Here is a 15,945-nt window from a genome sequence, read left to right as displayed (position 1 = left end):
TCAATATAAAAAATTAGATATATCAGATTAAATCACGACACAGTGTTATATTGTGCTTCCTGTAGTTCCTAATATGACAAGAATATGACAAGAATGGTAGCAAACAGAGAAAGAGATTTAATTTATTTAGGATTTATATGACCATTGCAGTTGATCAGGGGGGTGCCAGTTATAAAAGCCAGAGTAGGTCTCACCTTATTGGAAAAAAGAACAAGAAGAAATCTTATCTACAAACCACATACAACGGTAACTTTATTGGTTAATCCAGATATAAATGAATGTGCCAGAGTTTAGCTCAGGGGTCATTTTTATTTTCCCAGTTTCACGTAACATTAGGGAAACAGATCAGTGGGGAAGTTTCTATTTATGAAAGTTAAATGATTGCAAAATTGTTACTAGTACAATGGATTGAAACAAGAACACTGAGGAGAGCCATATGCTTGGATTTAAACTCAGCATTAGTCAGTACAGAGTACAGTCATTCAAACAGCAGACCAAGGAATCTTATAGATGTACAGCAAAAATTATACGAAATTCATGATGATGGGGCTGACAGTGATATTGTTATGTCTACCAGCACACATTGGAATGAATAATGATATGCCAAATAAGGTGGCAAAGGAGGCAAAGGGAAATACATACATTAATTTGAAAGTATCCGTAAATCAGAAAGGAAGAGCACAAGCTAAGATTGAGGGAAAATTGGAAAAAGCAATGAGAATCGCGAAGTTGACTGGCAGATGACCATTTCTAGAATTCTTTTTAAAACGACTGTTCCGAGAGGGGGCTGGTAAACGTTCTGATTCCCACTCCGTTCCCATTGGGGGCGGTAGAGCACCAGCTGTGGCCAATCGTCAACGCGAAGAAGCGAAGAAGACCTTCCTCTAACTTGAGCCACGTCGTCAATGTGAGTCTGAGCTGGGGAGGCGGAACAGCTAAAAGAGAATAGTCACTCAAAAAAACATAACCGTAAGTGAATACTTTAACATCTTTTAGAGAGTATGTTCTCTTCTTGAGGCTAGTCAATGACATCACTGTTATGCTGTGAAATCATGGAGTTTAGTGATGATGACGACGACGACATGGAACATGGGATTCCATTAAAATGACATATTAGCACATGTTCTGAACTTGTATTCACGCTGCCATCGTGTCATCTTTGTCTTGCCATTATTCCAGTGATGTCTCCGTTTGAGGATGTATATGAAGAATCCAAGTTTCACCCTAAACTCGAAGGGCTGCTGCTGCCCTATGGCACCGCCGGGTTTAGGTCCAACGCCAACCACCTCGATCACATAATGTTCAGAATGGGATTGTTAGCAGTGCTTCGCTCTCAAAACACTAAAGCCACCATTGGAGTCATGGTTACTGCTTCACACAATCCAGAGGTGAGAAGAAAAAACAGCTGGAATGAAATCATTCACAGCGGTAATTATAGTTAGTTAGTTATTCAGGTTATATCTTATATCTTTCTGTTTTTTGCACATATAAAGGAGGACAACGGGGTGAAGATTATTGACCCCATGGGGGAGATGATGTCAACATCATGGGAAGGCTATGCTACCCAACTTGCCAATGCAGAGCAGGAAGATTTGATCGATGCTTTGAAGGAGATTATTGAGAAGGAGGCCATCGATCTGAGCCTGGAGGCAAAAGTATTTTTGGGCAAAGACACCAGGTATGATATCGCGTATGTTCTTGCTGTTGGGATTTCATACCCAGCGTTGTGGCAATGCATGCATGTAAGATGAGAGTTGTGAGTTTGACATAAAATCCATGATAACATATAGCTACAATCTGGAACACTTGTCTTCTAATTTAGAAAGAGCGGTGTCAAGTTGTCGGAGGCTGTAATTAGTGGAGTGTCGGCACTTGGTGGTCACAGTAAAGGTAGTGTGAAGAAATTTGTTTCCCCCGTCATGTTCATTGCTCAACATTTGTTCTTCTTGTTTAATTTGTTACTCCGCCCATCCCATCAGACTTTGGTTTGGTGACTACCCCACAGCTCCACTACGCGGTTCGTTGTCAAAACACTAAGGGGAAGTATGGTGAACCATCAGTGGAAGGATACAACAAGAAACTCTCTGCAGCCTTTATTCAGCTCACAAACAATGTAGGAATACACCTGTAATTTATGCCCATTTAAAACTCTGTTTTTTTTCTACTTTACCCATAATCTCTACTTTTTTCTTCCTTCTTTTCCCTGTTTTTTATTTTATTTTACAGGCATTCAATTGCACAGATGACCAGAAGCACCTATCTGTGGATGGTGCTAACGGCATTGGGGCTTTAAAGTTGCGCGAGATAGAGTGTCACCTGAAAAAGTCGGCGCATATAACACTATTTAATGATGGCAGTAAAAGAAAGCTCAACGACCAGTGCGGTGCGGATTTTGTCAAAGTGCATCAAAAGGCTCCAATAGGTTAGTGTACTGGCACAGGGGTGTGCACGTGGCATAGTAGGAATAATCATAAAGACCGATAACCAACATGAAATTTAAATAAATGTTAAATTACATGGAAGCATCATTCATAATGTGGGTCAATATATTATACATACCTTGTCACATAATATGTTCTCTCTTCATTTATTTAAAAGTTAAAGGACATCTACATGTCTTCTCTCCACAAAGGCATTGAGATTAACCCTGGTGAGCGCGGTTGCTCTTTTGATGGCGATGCTGACAGAATCGTTTACTATTATACCGACTCCCAAAGACGGTTCCACCTACTAGATGGAGACAAAATCGCAACTCTCATCAGCATTTTCCTCAAAGAGCTGCTGACACAGGTGTCCTCTCAAATCCACGTATTGAATAAAGTCCACACATGTATGCATATTCTTCATATTTCTTATCACGCAGTCTGGTTTAAACCTAACAATGGCTGTGGTGCAAACGGCGTATGCCAATGGAAGTTCAACAGACTATCTGAGAGACACTCTGAAGGTGAGAAAACACATTTTATATACATTGTGATGTTATGTTGGCACTTATGTTTTCATACACTTTAGGTAACCGTGCAATGTAGCAAAACTGGGGTGAAATACCTACAAGAAATGGCCCAAAAGTTTGATATCGGTGTGTACTTCGAGGCCAACGGTCATGGAACTGTGAGTAAAACAGACAAGCATAAATCACCTTTCACAGAGAAGCGAAGTAAATCTGTTTGAGGTGTTCCACATTGTGTTCGTGTCATGACCAGGTGGTGTTCAGTAAATCAGCTGAAGATCAGATTCATCAGCTGGCGGAGGACCCAAGTGCCAATGACGAAGCAAAGAGAGCTGCTCGCATGCTGCAGAGCTCTGTGAATGTCATCAATCAGGTGCGTATGAAGAATTCTAGAGAAACCCATCATTATTATGGGAGCTGCCAACATGTGGCGTGTGCTTTTTCTTCTAAAGACTATAGGTGATGCCATTTCTGACATGCTGCTGATAGAAGCCATTTTAGCCATCAAGGGTATGACCATTCAGCAGTGGCACGCCATCTACACTGATCTGCCAAACAGGCAGATCAAAGTCAAGGTGCTTGTTGGTTTGTTTGTTTTTTAATTAACCATGTTCTAAAATCATTTTCCCGATGGATATTATTTTCAACCATATACCGGTAACTATTTCTAGATATTTAATAAAAATTAAGCCCTAATATGTGTCTTACCCTGAAATTCCTCATTGATAGGCTTCATATGTCAAAGTACTACAAAGGTTGATTTGAGGTCTTGCCCGTGATTGCCTCCAAAGATTTAAAGCAAGCTGAGCCACTTCCTGTTAGATATTCCTCCATCAGAAATGTATTTTCATGGTCCTGTAGGTTGCAGACCGCAGAGTCATAGACACAACAGATGCAGAAAGACGTGCAGTGAGTCCAGCGGGACTGCAGGAGGCCATCGACAGCTTGGTAAAGAGGCACAAAAAGGCTCGCTCCTTTGTGAGGCCTTCTGGCACTGAGGATGTGGTTAGAATATATGCAGAGGCAGAAACGCAGGTGAGTGTATTCTGCAGTGTTCACTGAGTTTTATTGCTTCCTACCTACGGATGTGCTGTTGTGTCTTTAGGAGAGCGCTGATGCCCTGGCACACGAAGTAAGCCTCGCAGTGTATCGACTGGCTGGGGGGGTGGGAGATGAACCCAAACCATTACACTGAAAACGCATCGCTCGCATTATCCGATCACATGAGATGAACTGCAAAAAATCTTTTAATGTGCAATTTATTTTCTGACCTCTCTCTGAAGTACATTTTTAAAATCAACGGTAGCAAGGCATATTGGGGTACGCATATATTTAAAGTAAAATGATTTTTTTATTTTTATTTTTTTTTACTAATGGTGATCATTGCTAATGAATTAAACAATACTTTTCTATTCAAGTGATTTTTGATTCTAATGGAGAAAAGCAAGTCTTTTCATGTTACTGTTTCCTGCCAGATTTTATACAATCTCTGCTTTGGGTCATATTTAATGCACAACAGCGGTGTGTTATCAAGTCATAAATGTCACTACAAATTATTTATTATATAAATATCTTAAGTCTTCCATCGTCTATTGCAATTTATACTTGGTTTTAAGGGTTATGAACAAAATAAATTGTACTGCACATTTCTTGAATTTTAATGTATTGGGATCAATATTTTTTTTCAGGGGTGATGTGTATTTTTGTTTAATGCCAGTAACTGTTTTGCATGTACATGAAAACCACAAATATCTTTTCATGCAGTTTTATTTAGTGTCCAATGTGCTGCTGGCAAAGGAGAATGATATGATGGGCAGAGCGCAGGATTGTCAAAGCTCTATTGAGCACAGGTTCCTCAGCAACAAGTCCGTTGTCTATTCTTCGTCGGTCTCGTCAGCAGCTCCAGAAATGGTGATGGTACGTTCATGTGTGTTGCTTTCGAAAGCGTCCTCATCGGTCATGATTGTTCTGGGGGTTAAAGGCCAACAAGAGAGAAAATAGATCAAGAATTACTTACCATTTGATACCAGTGAAAGATGTAAACCACAGACGATTGTATCACCCTTTACCTGATGAGGACAGTCTTTCTCTTGGATGTCTTGGTTCCCTGCTCCTCCAAGTCTGAGATCTTTGAGTCAGATCTTTGAGGTGGCTGTGATGCCAAGGTATCAGAAATCCCACCTGTGCCCATGCTGACACTAGCAGCTAGAGGCAGACCTCCCTCTATAGCCAGGGTTTGGACCATGCTGCTCAGACGACTGTCTTCCCCTTCAATCAGCTTCCTGACAAACAAGGAGGGGTTTGGTGTTTTAATAAACTGTACATAATAAACAATAACTTTCTCTTGGATGATCTATGAAGTCCAGTAGCATTTGTTCTAAATCTTGGGGTATTCACCTGTAGGTAGTGATCTCGATCTCTAGCGCCATCTTGACATTTAGTAGGTCCTGGTACTCCCGCAACAGCAAAGCAATCTTCTCTTTGGTTTGCTTCAGATTCAGTTTAATTGCTTCTATGCGATCCTGTTAGTTTTGAGAATTCGGTTAATTTAAAGAAAAAGGACGACCTGTTTTGTGGATGTGAATATATGTAAATGTTCAGTACCTGTAGATCCTCCTCCTCCTTCTTGCGTTTCTCCACTGCATCTCTAATCTGAGCCTCTAAATACTCGTTCCTCTTTTTCAGTGAGTCCAATTCCCGTTCTTTGCCCAGAATCTGCCCGTGCACCAAACCAGATCTTAAAAAAGTTTAGTACTGGTGGTAACAAGTAGAAAATCATACTCACATCCCGCTTATGGCCAGTGATTTCATCCCTTATGCTCCGCACGCTTTCAACATGTTTGGTGGAGGTGTTGCTCAGGTCCTGAAACTTTGATCTGTACCACGTATCCATGTCCTGAAAAAAATGAAGAATCGTCGCAACCTTGAGATGAGATACCTGGCATGTTTTTGTGACAAAAGCAGAATGGATTATGTTTCTTGATCACCAGGAAATGACATCTTACCTGAAGGTTTTTGGCTGCAATGCTGTCATACTGAGACTGGATCTGTCTAAGTGCAGTGGAGAGATCTGGGAGCTCATAGCTCGCCTCTACCTTGCAAGCTGCTGAGTAGATCTGCTGCATCAGCTCCTCGATTTCCTTTCATTGGGTCACCAACAACCAGTTAAATGAATTAATTGTAGTTTCTCAATTATTGTGACTTGAAGCTACTTGAATTTTGTTAGATTTTAGCATAAAAGCTTTGCATTACAGGATTATCACAGCTTTCCCCTTTAGCTTTTCTCGAGTGTTGACACCTTGCTGATAATTGCTGTATTCAGCCTCGTACTCCCTCCATCCATCACTGCCAACTGAATATTAAATCTAACCTGTCACAAAATCCCAAGCCCATCAATCTGTTGCTGAAAACTAAACGAGAACCATCTTAAAGATGCATCACCTCCTTATGGATTTTCTGCATGAAGGCAAGTTCGGCTTCCAGCTGTTCCAAGTGTTTCTCCAGGGCAATCTGTGCAGATGTTGCTTTGTCCACATCCTGTCAAGTTGACCTATATGAGTTTTTCATGCCTCCGACAGATTTAAAGCTCATTCCACTTGTATTAGCTTTCCTACCGGACGGAGGGTCTCAATGTCTTGCTTGGCTTTTTTTCTGGCTTCCAGTTGTTCCTCACATTTGGCCTTTAAGGCATCTAACTGACCCAGAACCACTTCTTTGGCTGCCACAGACATGTCCTGGAATGTTGGAATGAGCACAAAGACAAATTTTTATTTGCTCCACTTGCACAGCTTTTTGCAGTGGTTAATCGTGAGGTTTCGCACCCTCTGAACTCTCATTTGCTCCACATCCCTGGTGAGAGCCTTCAGCTGTGCCTCATACAGCTGCCTGAGACCTGATGGTTTTGTATAGCGGCTCCTCAATGCTTCGATTTCAGTTTCCAGCAGTTTGTTCTTTGACTCCAGGGTTCTTACCTATTCCAAAACATGCAGGAATTTATTTTGAAAACACTAAAATCAATTACATTTTCTACATATCCTATAAAGCTGAAAATATAATCAATTTGTGTGTATTTGCTTGCCTTTTCAATGTACACGGCAAGGCGGTCATTGAGGTTGACCATCTCCTGCCTCTCACTGGTTCGAGCCTTAATGAATGTCTGGTTCTCTGCTGCAGCCGCGTCAAGGTCCAGTTTTGGTCCATGACCCATGGACATATCAAAGCATAGATTTCCCATACTTACACTGCTGTCAATAGATGATAGTTAAGATTGTAATATACAATTTCATTAAATAAGAAAAGATGTTAAATGTATAAGAAATTAGTCATGTGATATACCTGCCCAGTCCTACCCTACTGGAAACTGCCTTGCGGTCCATCATTCCTCCACCCTGGGTAAAGCTGGTAGATCTTTGATGGGTCTCCTTGCGGGTCGGTGAAGGGCTAAGCATGCGTGGGGGATAGGTAGAAGGGGCGGCAAATGTCCCCTCAAAATGCCGGCGGTAAGAAGACATCCTCTCTGGACTGCAACTCATGTTGATGCTCTGGTTACTGACATCATTCAGTCCATGGGTGGCTTTTATATACGCACTCTCTCCTTGTAGCGCTTTATGGAATGTCACACCTTACCATCCCTGAAGGATGAATGTCTCTGCAAACATCTATCATGGCCATGCCAATTATTATATTAGAGTTTGGTGATGGCTGTCTAATATTACATCATTAATAACACCGCAATGAACACACCTTTTCTGCTCATCATTGTGTCAAAACTATTGATAGAGGGACACTGGAGGTGAAATGGGAGGTAAAAAGAATAATGCAGCCAATTATTGCAACTCTCTTTTATATGTGCATATATTCTGAGCAATGAAAAATATGTTTTAAAATATTTTCTCGAATTGTTATTGTTGTTGCATATGAGACCACTAGGGGCACTGTTAGATAAATCTACTTCCGGTGGTCGCAAACGTGCGTCCCCGCCCATCTTACGACACAACATTGCCAGCGTTTATGAAACAGTCTCGTAGGCATGTGAGTGACTGCACGCAACTGATCAACAATACTTGTCCAAAATGTCATTTTACAGGAATACCGTGTGGTTTGTGAAAGGACTGCAGGAGTACACCAAGTAAGTAGACCATCGCGTTGATTAAGGCACTTGAACAGGAATGCTGGCAGATTTCTCGTCGTTTGGCTTTCACCTACATATTTGTAATTGTCTTAACCTCATTGTAATGTACCTAAATGTGGGCAGTGGGTGAATAAGCCTGCTGTAACAGTTTTTGCATTTTATTAAATCAATTGTAATTTTCTCTAGTGAATTTCACCCGTTGAAATCAAATCAGTTGTAAATAATAAGTTGTAGTTCTGGGCGTTGTGTTTGTAAGGTTTTGTAAGAATTCCTGGTTCACCCCTGCCCAAGTGCAGACACATGGCGTGGTGATTGATGTGTGGATTTACTGTGGTGTTCTTTGACCCTGACAGGAGTGGCTATGAAGCTGCAGCAAAGCATTTCTGTCCAGCAGACCTAGATGTGAATGTTACTGGTCGGTCCTTCATGATAACAGGTTGCAACAGTGGGATTGGAAAAGCTGCAGCTCAGGAAATAGCCAGCAAAGGTGGGTTTCACAAGCCTAACTATTCCTGTCAGTTTGTTTTAAATGATACATCTAAATTGCTGAAAAATGTCTGGTCTTGACCACAGAATGGGATTTACTATTTGAGGTTTAATGTAAATGACATGGTTTCTTTATTTTTAGGAGGAACTGTTCACATGGTATGTCGGAACAGGGAGCGAGCGGAGGCAGCTAGAGAAGAAATTGTAGAACGGAGTAAAAATCAGGTAAAGTTTGTTGCCTCGTAGGTCACCAAAACAGCTCTGATCTATCAAGACATGGACATGGGTTGTTTTTAGTGGTAAATATGTGCCCTACGTCTAGTATGTAGTGAGACTTAACATCTACAACATTCATACTTTCTGCTTGTCTTTCTTTTTAGAATGTTTATGTCCACATTCTTGATATGTCCAGCGCAAGGCAAGTGTGGGAGTTCGCAAACAACTTCTCAATTAACAACACTGTTCATGTACTAGTAAGTGCTACGAAGATACTGTATATGCTTATTTATCCATTATACCCTCCCATTTCTGTTGAGTTATTTCATAACAATCATTTGTTAACCAGATAAACAACGCCGGCTGTATGGTGAACCAGCGAGAATTAACAGAAGAAGGCTTGGAGAAGAACTTTGCTACAAATACACTTGGTACTAAAATATACTGCACATTTTATTTGGAACAATGCAACGATTTACATTGGCACCAGAAACATTTTAACAAACCAGTATATTATCATTCTGTGTCTCCATAACTCAAAATAAATCTCATAAATTTGTTGTAATTTATAGGCACCTACATCCTCACCAAGGCTTTGATACCTGCATTAAAGAAGGCTGAAGATCCAAGAGTGGTGGGTTGGACTTTAGCAGAAGAGTGATTAGTTTAAACTGTCAGTTTAACTGTCAGTAATTTCCAAGTAGTGTAGTTTTATTTTACCTGATTGTAAATTGGGGGAAGAAAACTACATGTATGGTGCTGTCCCCCCCAGGTCACCGTGTCATCAGGCGGCATGCTTACACAAAAGCTCAACGTGGATGACCTGCAGTTTGAGAAGGGGACATTTGACGGCACCATGGCTTATGCTCAGAACAAAGTCAGGCAGATCAAACTGCAACAGTTGCTTGGCAGCATCCTCATTAAAACAGATCGACACCATGTATGTCATTTTTATTGTAGTATTTATGTTTTTGTGTTTGTTGACAGAGACAGCAGGTGATTCTGACTGGGGCATGGGGCTCTCAGCACAAAGAGATCCATTTTTCCTGCATGCACCCTGGCTGGGCAGACACACCCGGTATGTTTTAACTAGGGTTTTTGTTTCCTGAACACTTGTGTAATTGTCTAAAACTGGATTAAACTGTTGTGTAATTTGTCTTTGTCTCCTCTAGCTGTTAAAACATCCATGCCATCATTTCATGCTAAGATGCAGTCCAAACTGAGGACAGAGGCCATGGGGGCTGACACCATTGTATGGCTTGCTGTGTCTGCTGCCGCTGTAAAGCAACCTAGTGGACTCTTCTTCCAGGGTTAGGAACATTCAGTGTTTTGGAGAAAAGTCTTTAAGTCTTTTTATTTCTTAAAATTCTAAAAAAAAAACCAACCAATAAAACCTAATCTCACACCTCCAAACCTTCATTCCAGATCGCAAAGCTGTTGCAACGCACTTGCCCCTGGCCTCCACCAGGTCCACACCACAAGAGGAAGAAAAGCTTCTGACTATGCTTGAAGAATTTGCCCTCAAATTTAAACTTTAATATTTGCATAATTTAAACCAATCTCTAATCAAGCACTCCTGAATGTCTAATACAGTTTTATGAATATTTGTTTGCATTCACATTAAAATTTTCGTATGTTTAGTAGAATAAATAATGGCAACATTTATATTTTTTGTGTTTTATCTATCAACCAATCCAAGGGCTGTATGTCTCCGTCTTCTATTCACACATCCAGTGGCTCCATGCTTTTAATTTTGAAAGTGATAATAATGTATAATTTTAATGCAATAAAAACTTAATAAAATATGTTGAGTAGACTAAATCTGTTAGTACATTAATCCTAATCAAAAGTAAATACGTCCTTGGCCATTACTTTAAGTTGGCCCAGTCACTAACCCATATATTGACATCTGATTTATTTACTGCATAATGCAATTCAAAATTCTATGTTAATCTTGCTTTCTAATTTCAAAACGTATTGAAAATTTTATGCAATATTGTGAAGAAACGCTAAAGAAAGGAAAGAGTACATATTGAATTGCAAAGAACAGAAGCGGAATCCCAGTCGCGGAACTAAAGTTGCGGCGGAACAAGTATGCAGAGTTCTCGTTTTCCAGCTTTCATGTTCCAGTTTTCATGTTACTCCTACAGCGCCTGATGCACATAAATACTTTACCTACGCCAAGTATATTTTTTGTGAAGGAAAGTAATACAAATAACTTGCGCCTTTGTCTACCTCACATCCGACATGGCTGGAAACTTTTGGCAGAGTTCTCATTAGTATGTTTGTATTATATTTGTGAAATCTTTATTTTGTTCATATTGTCAGGCCTAGATAACAGAGCGCTAAAGCTAGCAGTTTATATCGATCAGTTTCTTCTGTGTAAAAAACATGCCCAAATGCACGCAACATTTTATTTATCATAATGAAGTCAGTTAGATAAGCTTAGAAAAATCTCGCTTCAGATTTAAAGTGATACTTTTAACAATAGGCTACGTTCTGCTAACGTAGTTTTTGTGCTAGTTTCCTGTTAGCATGATGTTTAATCAATCCCCAGTGTAGTTCACGTTTTAAGTAAATATATGTTTATTTTGTTGTATTAAAGTTTGCAGTGGGTACTGGACAAACAAGACTTAATGAAAGAGCGTCAAAAGGATCTGAAGTACCTTTCTGAAGAGGAGTATTGGAAGCTGCAGATTTTCTTTGCTAATGGTATTTGTTTACTTTGTAAAAAAAAAAAAAAAGAATTCCGGCGTCAATATCATATTGTGGGTTTATCATATTTAGACCTATATGAAGTTTAGAATCTATCTCCTTTAGTGATCCAGGCTTTGGGGGAACATTTGAAACTGCGGCAGCAAGTCATTGCCACTGCCACTGTTTACTTCAAACGCTTCTATGCCAGGTAAAAATCCTTTCTGTATAATTCATTATGCTCACACTACACCAAATGTGCCCGTGTTACAAAATTATTTCACCTGAATACTTAATACTTGAACAATTAATTGGACAAGGCCAAAACCAGTCCTTTATCATAGTGTACATTGCTGTTTCATATATTGTTTGTAGAAAAACAGCTTTCATACTTCTTTCCATAAGGAAGATTTCTTAACATTGTAAATCCATTATCCTTTTTTTTGCAGGTATTCACTGAAAAGTATAGATCCAGTGCTCATGGCCCCTACCTGTGTTTTTCTAGCTTCAAAAGTAGAGGTATGCAAGTTTTTGTGCTGCAAAGCAAGAATTGACAAAATGATAAAAATGTTCTTTAATATAGTAATCTGTTTAACAACCATCTAAACTAAAAACATTATCTTCCAGGAATTTGGAGTCGTGTCTAACACCAGGCTAATCTCTGCAGCAACCTCTGTCTGTAAGTGACCACACAGAGTTAAGGCAATTGGAAAAAAATATCCCATTTTTCTAAAATCAGTATTATTATTTTCATTTTTTTACTACAATGAGTTTTTTTCTTCTGACAAACAGTGAAAACCCGATTTTCCCATGCCTTTCCAAAGGAATTTCCTTATAGAATGAATCATGTAAGTAAAATAAATACAATCAAAACATTGGACTACCGGTACATTTTTGCTGCGGTATACAATAAATTAAAATTGTGCTCTTACAATCTGTACATAATATATATTTTCTTGAAAAGGAAGAAAAACTAAAGTTAGAAATGGTAACAAGCTTTAATCCTTTTAATAATCTGGTGTTGTGGTGAGCTATGGTATGAATCAGTTATTCTGCCGCCTCTGCGTAGTTATTTATGTTATTTACATCTTCAAATGCCAGGACCTTCTTACACTCTTAGCACATTGTCATTGTCGTTTATACCAGTGTGCAAGATTCCACAAGTAATTGTTGCAGTCCTGTGATGAATAATTGTTCAGTGAAAACATAGCTGCCAGTTTAGAGCATTGTTGGGGCCTTTTTACTTTATGGCTGTAAATGTTACTGCAGGGGTGTCCTAAACACAAACAAGTAGAGAATGTAATATAACTAACTAATATTAATACAAAATGTAGGGTTTCTGGGTTGCATTTGATCCAATCTTAATCCGTCTTGACAGATCCTCGAATGTGAGTTCTATCTTCTTGAATTAATGGTGAGTGGAGAGATTACTGTTCTAGGCTGTTTTTGGCTTGATTTGTTTAATGACTTGTCGTTGATATTTCCAGGACTGTTGCCTGATCGTGTACCATCCATACAGACCACTGTTGCAGTATGTGCAAGATATGGGTCAGGAGGACATGCTGCTCCCCCTGGCTTGGTTAGATGTTGCACATTATTCTCTTAATTATGAATAAATATTGACAATGTCTTGATTCATAGTGTTCTGTAAGACTGACCCATTTTGTTCTGTTTATACCAGGAGAATAGTTAATGACACATACAGGACAGATCTGTGTCTTCTGTACCCTCCATTCATGATTGCCTTGGGTAAGATGGGTCAATGCGCTCTTTTCCTTCTCAGCTATTTAATGTAGTTATTGGCTAAATTTGATTTAGCAGCGGTCATGATTGAATGTTGTATTTTCTTCCTAAAGCCTGTCTACATGTTGCCTGTGTGGTACAGCAGAAAGATGCCAGACAGTGGTTTGCAGAGCTCTCTGTTGACATGGACAAAGTAAGAGTTGCCTCGTGGTCGAGGAGAAACTATCACACTCTTGAAGATCTTTTATAAGTGATTTGTTTTTTGGTAAAGTTATTTTTAAGAAACAGGATAAAATGCCTTTTTATTATGAAACTGCAGAAGGAAATATCACTTTTTAACCAGCTTTGCAGCCAGACAGACAGAATTCAGTGGAGGAAACAGATAAAATGCAATAAATACACTGTTAAAACCCTATAAGTTACAAACAAGTTTGCAAATTTACAGCTTCTTTTTATGGATATTGAATATGTTGGACAAGGTTTTTTTTTCTTTTCAATATATGGTATGATCTGCAGATTCTGGAGATTATCCGTGTCATTCTGAAGCTCTATGACCAGTGGAAAAACTTTGATGACAGGAAGGAGATAGCAGGCATGCTGAATAAGATGCCAAAACCTAAACCTCCTCCCAACAGGTACGTTCCATGTGGATATGAACAGAATTTTATTTTCTGCATCATGTGCGACTGTCCGCTTCTCCTGTTGACTTACAACAATGACTCTTGTCTTCACAGTGAAGGTGATCAGAGCTCCAATGGGAACCAAAGCAACTCCTACAGCCAGTCTTAGTATCTTCATGTCCACCAGAATCCATGATGTTGATGTACGGTCTGTGTGGTGTCAGCTGGGGGAGCAACAAATCACGTTTAAGCCAAGCGAGCTCTCCGTTCACCCTCAACTGACCACTCCCCCGAAGCTCCTTCACGCTTCGTCTTCACATTCCCCCTTATGTCCGATCGTTATGGATTTGTAAATGGAACGGAAGGCCGCTGACACGCACGCATTGACGAACGGGCATCTCGATGAGGCTCTCCGCTCTTCAGACTTGAAACGAACTCAAACTGAGGAACATTTTGTGCGGGCGGGGGTTGCGAAAGAGGGGGGAAAGCAGTTTACTGTCATTGTGATGATCCTGACATCCTTGAACAGCCCAGAGGAGCGAGTCTTTTTGCGCGGCGCTCTGCGGGATTTGAGAAAACTTGATCACAGAGTAGTGTTTTATGTGTGTGTGTGAGGAAGAGCGGTCACTCTGGGTTTTCTTTCCTCAGGGGCTGTAGTAGTCTTCTCTGTAAAACCATGTGACCCTGTGCTGTAAGAGTGAATATGATTGGATAACATGCTGTGCAACTGTGAAGTGAGGCCTGTGACTGTTTCACAAGAAAAATAGATCCCAACAGAGGCTTTTGATTTAAAAATTAGTCTAAGCAAGATTATATTATTATTTTTGCTCTGCATCATGACATGTTCACCCCGCCCTTTCCCTTTTCTGCTTCCCGTTTGTAAATAATCTGAAGTTATATTTTTTTTTCTATGGTTTTGGTTTACTAAAGTGGAAATCATGCGTAGCACTTTTTTCACCATCCTGATTGAGTCTTTGCTGTGGTCCATAAGGGTCTCTGATTTATCTACTTTAGTTGTACAGCACTTTTGTGAGGAACATTCTTTTCTTTGGCAGTAAAATGATTTACAATCATCGACAATTTGTCTGCAAAGTTCTGCTTGTACATTATTTTTAATCTACTTTTCTTATCAATTTAAACCCAAATAATGGAAGTGTCTGCGTATTGATGTCTACAATTGTGGGTGTTTGTGTCTGACCTAAAGCAAGGTGCTCACAAGCCTTAAGAAATAAAAGCTGCTGGATCCAGAGGAACTTTCCTCATAATAGCACATTGTCCTGTTCAGGCTAACTGTAAAATTTGTTTTAAAGGTGGGATTGTGTAATTATTGTATTTTTTCCCCCCACTGGGTTAAAGAAAACATATTAAAAGCCATTTTGTTTGTCACTTGTATTAAACGTAAAGAAAAAAGTGGCGTAAACCTCTTGAATTTATGTCTTATTTTCTCTGCCTTCTGCTGTTTTCCTTTCTGAAGTTTGGTATTTTTCAAACTTCTATTGCAGGAAACTTCAATGGATGTAAGAAAATAAAAGGACTTCAACCCAACTGATTATATTTGTTGATCATTAAATGTAAAATGCTCTAATTGTTTCTTTGCTTGTTAATTTACATGTTAATGAAGGGTGATGAAGGGCTTGTTCATTTCCACTAGGGCTATGGTAGACCCCTGCTGGGCTGCACTGGTAATGTTTAATACATAACACTAGTTTTAGGTTGGATTGAAGGGTGTATTTAGCACAAATACATTTTTATGTAATTTTTCCTTGAATGACAGCAACGAACTGGACAGCCTTTTTTTCCTCTGAAAGATTGGTTTATTCTAGGAGTTGGTGTCGTTACGTCAGGTCAGGACAAAAAACAGGATGCAGAGAATTTCTTTCAAAATAAAATATAATCCTTTTCCACGAAAATAAAAACGTTGCCATTCTGTTGAAAATGAAGAGTGGAATTGCCGTACCATTGTGTTGCGATACGTTTATAGAGACCACAGCTGTGTAAATTAGTGGTATGTTGCGCAGGATGCTTCATTGGTAATTTTAAGATGCTTAATTGAGGACAAAACATTGTTTCATTTCAAAGTCCACCTTCACTCCATTTGGCTTATA

At 39.5% G+C, this 15,945-nt stretch overlaps 4 protein-coding genes across 5 annotated transcripts; 3 read left to right on the top strand and 1 right to left on the bottom strand.

Annotated features, from left to right (window-relative positions):
• Window positions 1-821: 821 nt before the first annotated feature.
• pgm3 (phosphoglucomutase 3) lies at window positions 822-5,302 on the top strand. The gene is made up of 13 exons (XM_057015997.1): window positions 822-969; window positions 1,180-1,388; window positions 1,494-1,678; window positions 1,823-1,890; window positions 1,980-2,113; window positions 2,227-2,422; window positions 2,633-2,790; window positions 2,864-2,947; window positions 3,013-3,111; window positions 3,204-3,323; window positions 3,403-3,525; window positions 3,812-3,985; window positions 4,056-5,302. The coding sequence occupies exons 2-13, from the start codon at window positions 1,182-1,184 to the stop codon at window positions 4,143-4,145; spliced, it is 1,638 nt and encodes a 545-aa protein (XP_056871977.1). The 5' UTR covers window positions 822-969; window positions 1,180-1,181; the 3' UTR covers window positions 4,146-5,302.
• ngs (notochord granular surface) lies at window positions 4,702-7,665 on the bottom strand. 2 transcript variants are annotated; one of them, XM_057015999.1, is made up of 11 exons: window positions 7,286-7,665; window positions 7,029-7,191; window positions 6,772-6,921; window positions 6,565-6,684; window positions 6,392-6,487; window positions 5,956-6,090; window positions 5,736-5,846; window positions 5,555-5,665; window positions 5,348-5,472; window positions 5,020-5,232; window positions 4,702-4,918 (listed from the first exon to the last, which is right to left on the bottom strand). In XM_057015999.1, exons 1-11 carry the CDS (start codon window positions 7,480-7,482, stop codon window positions 4,825-4,827), a joined length of 1,515 nt encoding a protein of 504 aa, XP_056871979.1. In that variant the 5' UTR covers window positions 7,483-7,665; the 3' UTR covers window positions 4,702-4,824. The 2 variants fall into 2 exon arrangements, with proteins under 2 accessions (XP_056871979.1, XP_056871978.1); XM_057015998.1 differs by having other exon boundaries at window positions 7,029-7,194; window positions 7,286-7,658.
• A 253-nt stretch (window positions 7,666-7,918) lies between these two features.
• Window positions 7,919-10,586, top strand: dhrs12 (dehydrogenase/reductase (SDR family) member 12). The gene is made up of 10 exons (XM_057016004.1): window positions 7,919-8,078; window positions 8,435-8,568; window positions 8,710-8,792; window positions 8,948-9,040; window positions 9,133-9,214; window positions 9,356-9,417; window positions 9,556-9,660; window positions 9,771-9,861; window positions 9,956-10,093; window positions 10,209-10,586. Exons 1-10 carry the CDS (start codon window positions 8,023-8,025, stop codon window positions 10,319-10,321), a joined length of 957 nt encoding a protein of 318 aa, XP_056871984.1. The 5' UTR covers window positions 7,919-8,022; the 3' UTR covers window positions 10,322-10,586.
• Window positions 10,587-10,883: 297 nt separating this feature from the next.
• Window positions 10,884-15,385, top strand: ccnc (cyclin C). Its single transcript, XM_057016005.1, has 12 exons — window positions 10,884-11,062; window positions 11,389-11,495; window positions 11,604-11,688; window positions 11,927-11,996; window positions 12,105-12,156; window positions 12,270-12,325; window positions 12,856-12,891; window positions 12,965-13,056; window positions 13,159-13,226; window positions 13,334-13,413; window positions 13,737-13,855; window positions 13,955-15,385. The coding sequence occupies exons 1-12, from the start codon at window positions 11,031-11,033 to the stop codon at window positions 14,007-14,009; spliced, it is 852 nt and encodes a 283-aa protein (XP_056871985.1). The 5' UTR covers window positions 10,884-11,030; the 3' UTR covers window positions 14,010-15,385.
• The last annotated feature ends 560 nt before the right edge of the window (window positions 15,386-15,945 follow it).

This window comes from Takifugu flavidus, chromosome 19 (genome assembly GCF_003711565.1).
Source record: "Takifugu flavidus isolate HTHZ2018 chromosome 19, ASM371156v2, whole genome shotgun sequence".
In the NCBI taxonomy this organism is placed as follows: domain Eukaryota; kingdom Metazoa; phylum Chordata; class Actinopteri; order Tetraodontiformes; family Tetraodontidae; genus Takifugu; species Takifugu flavidus.
This window is presented reverse-complemented; position numbering and strand designations above follow the sequence as displayed.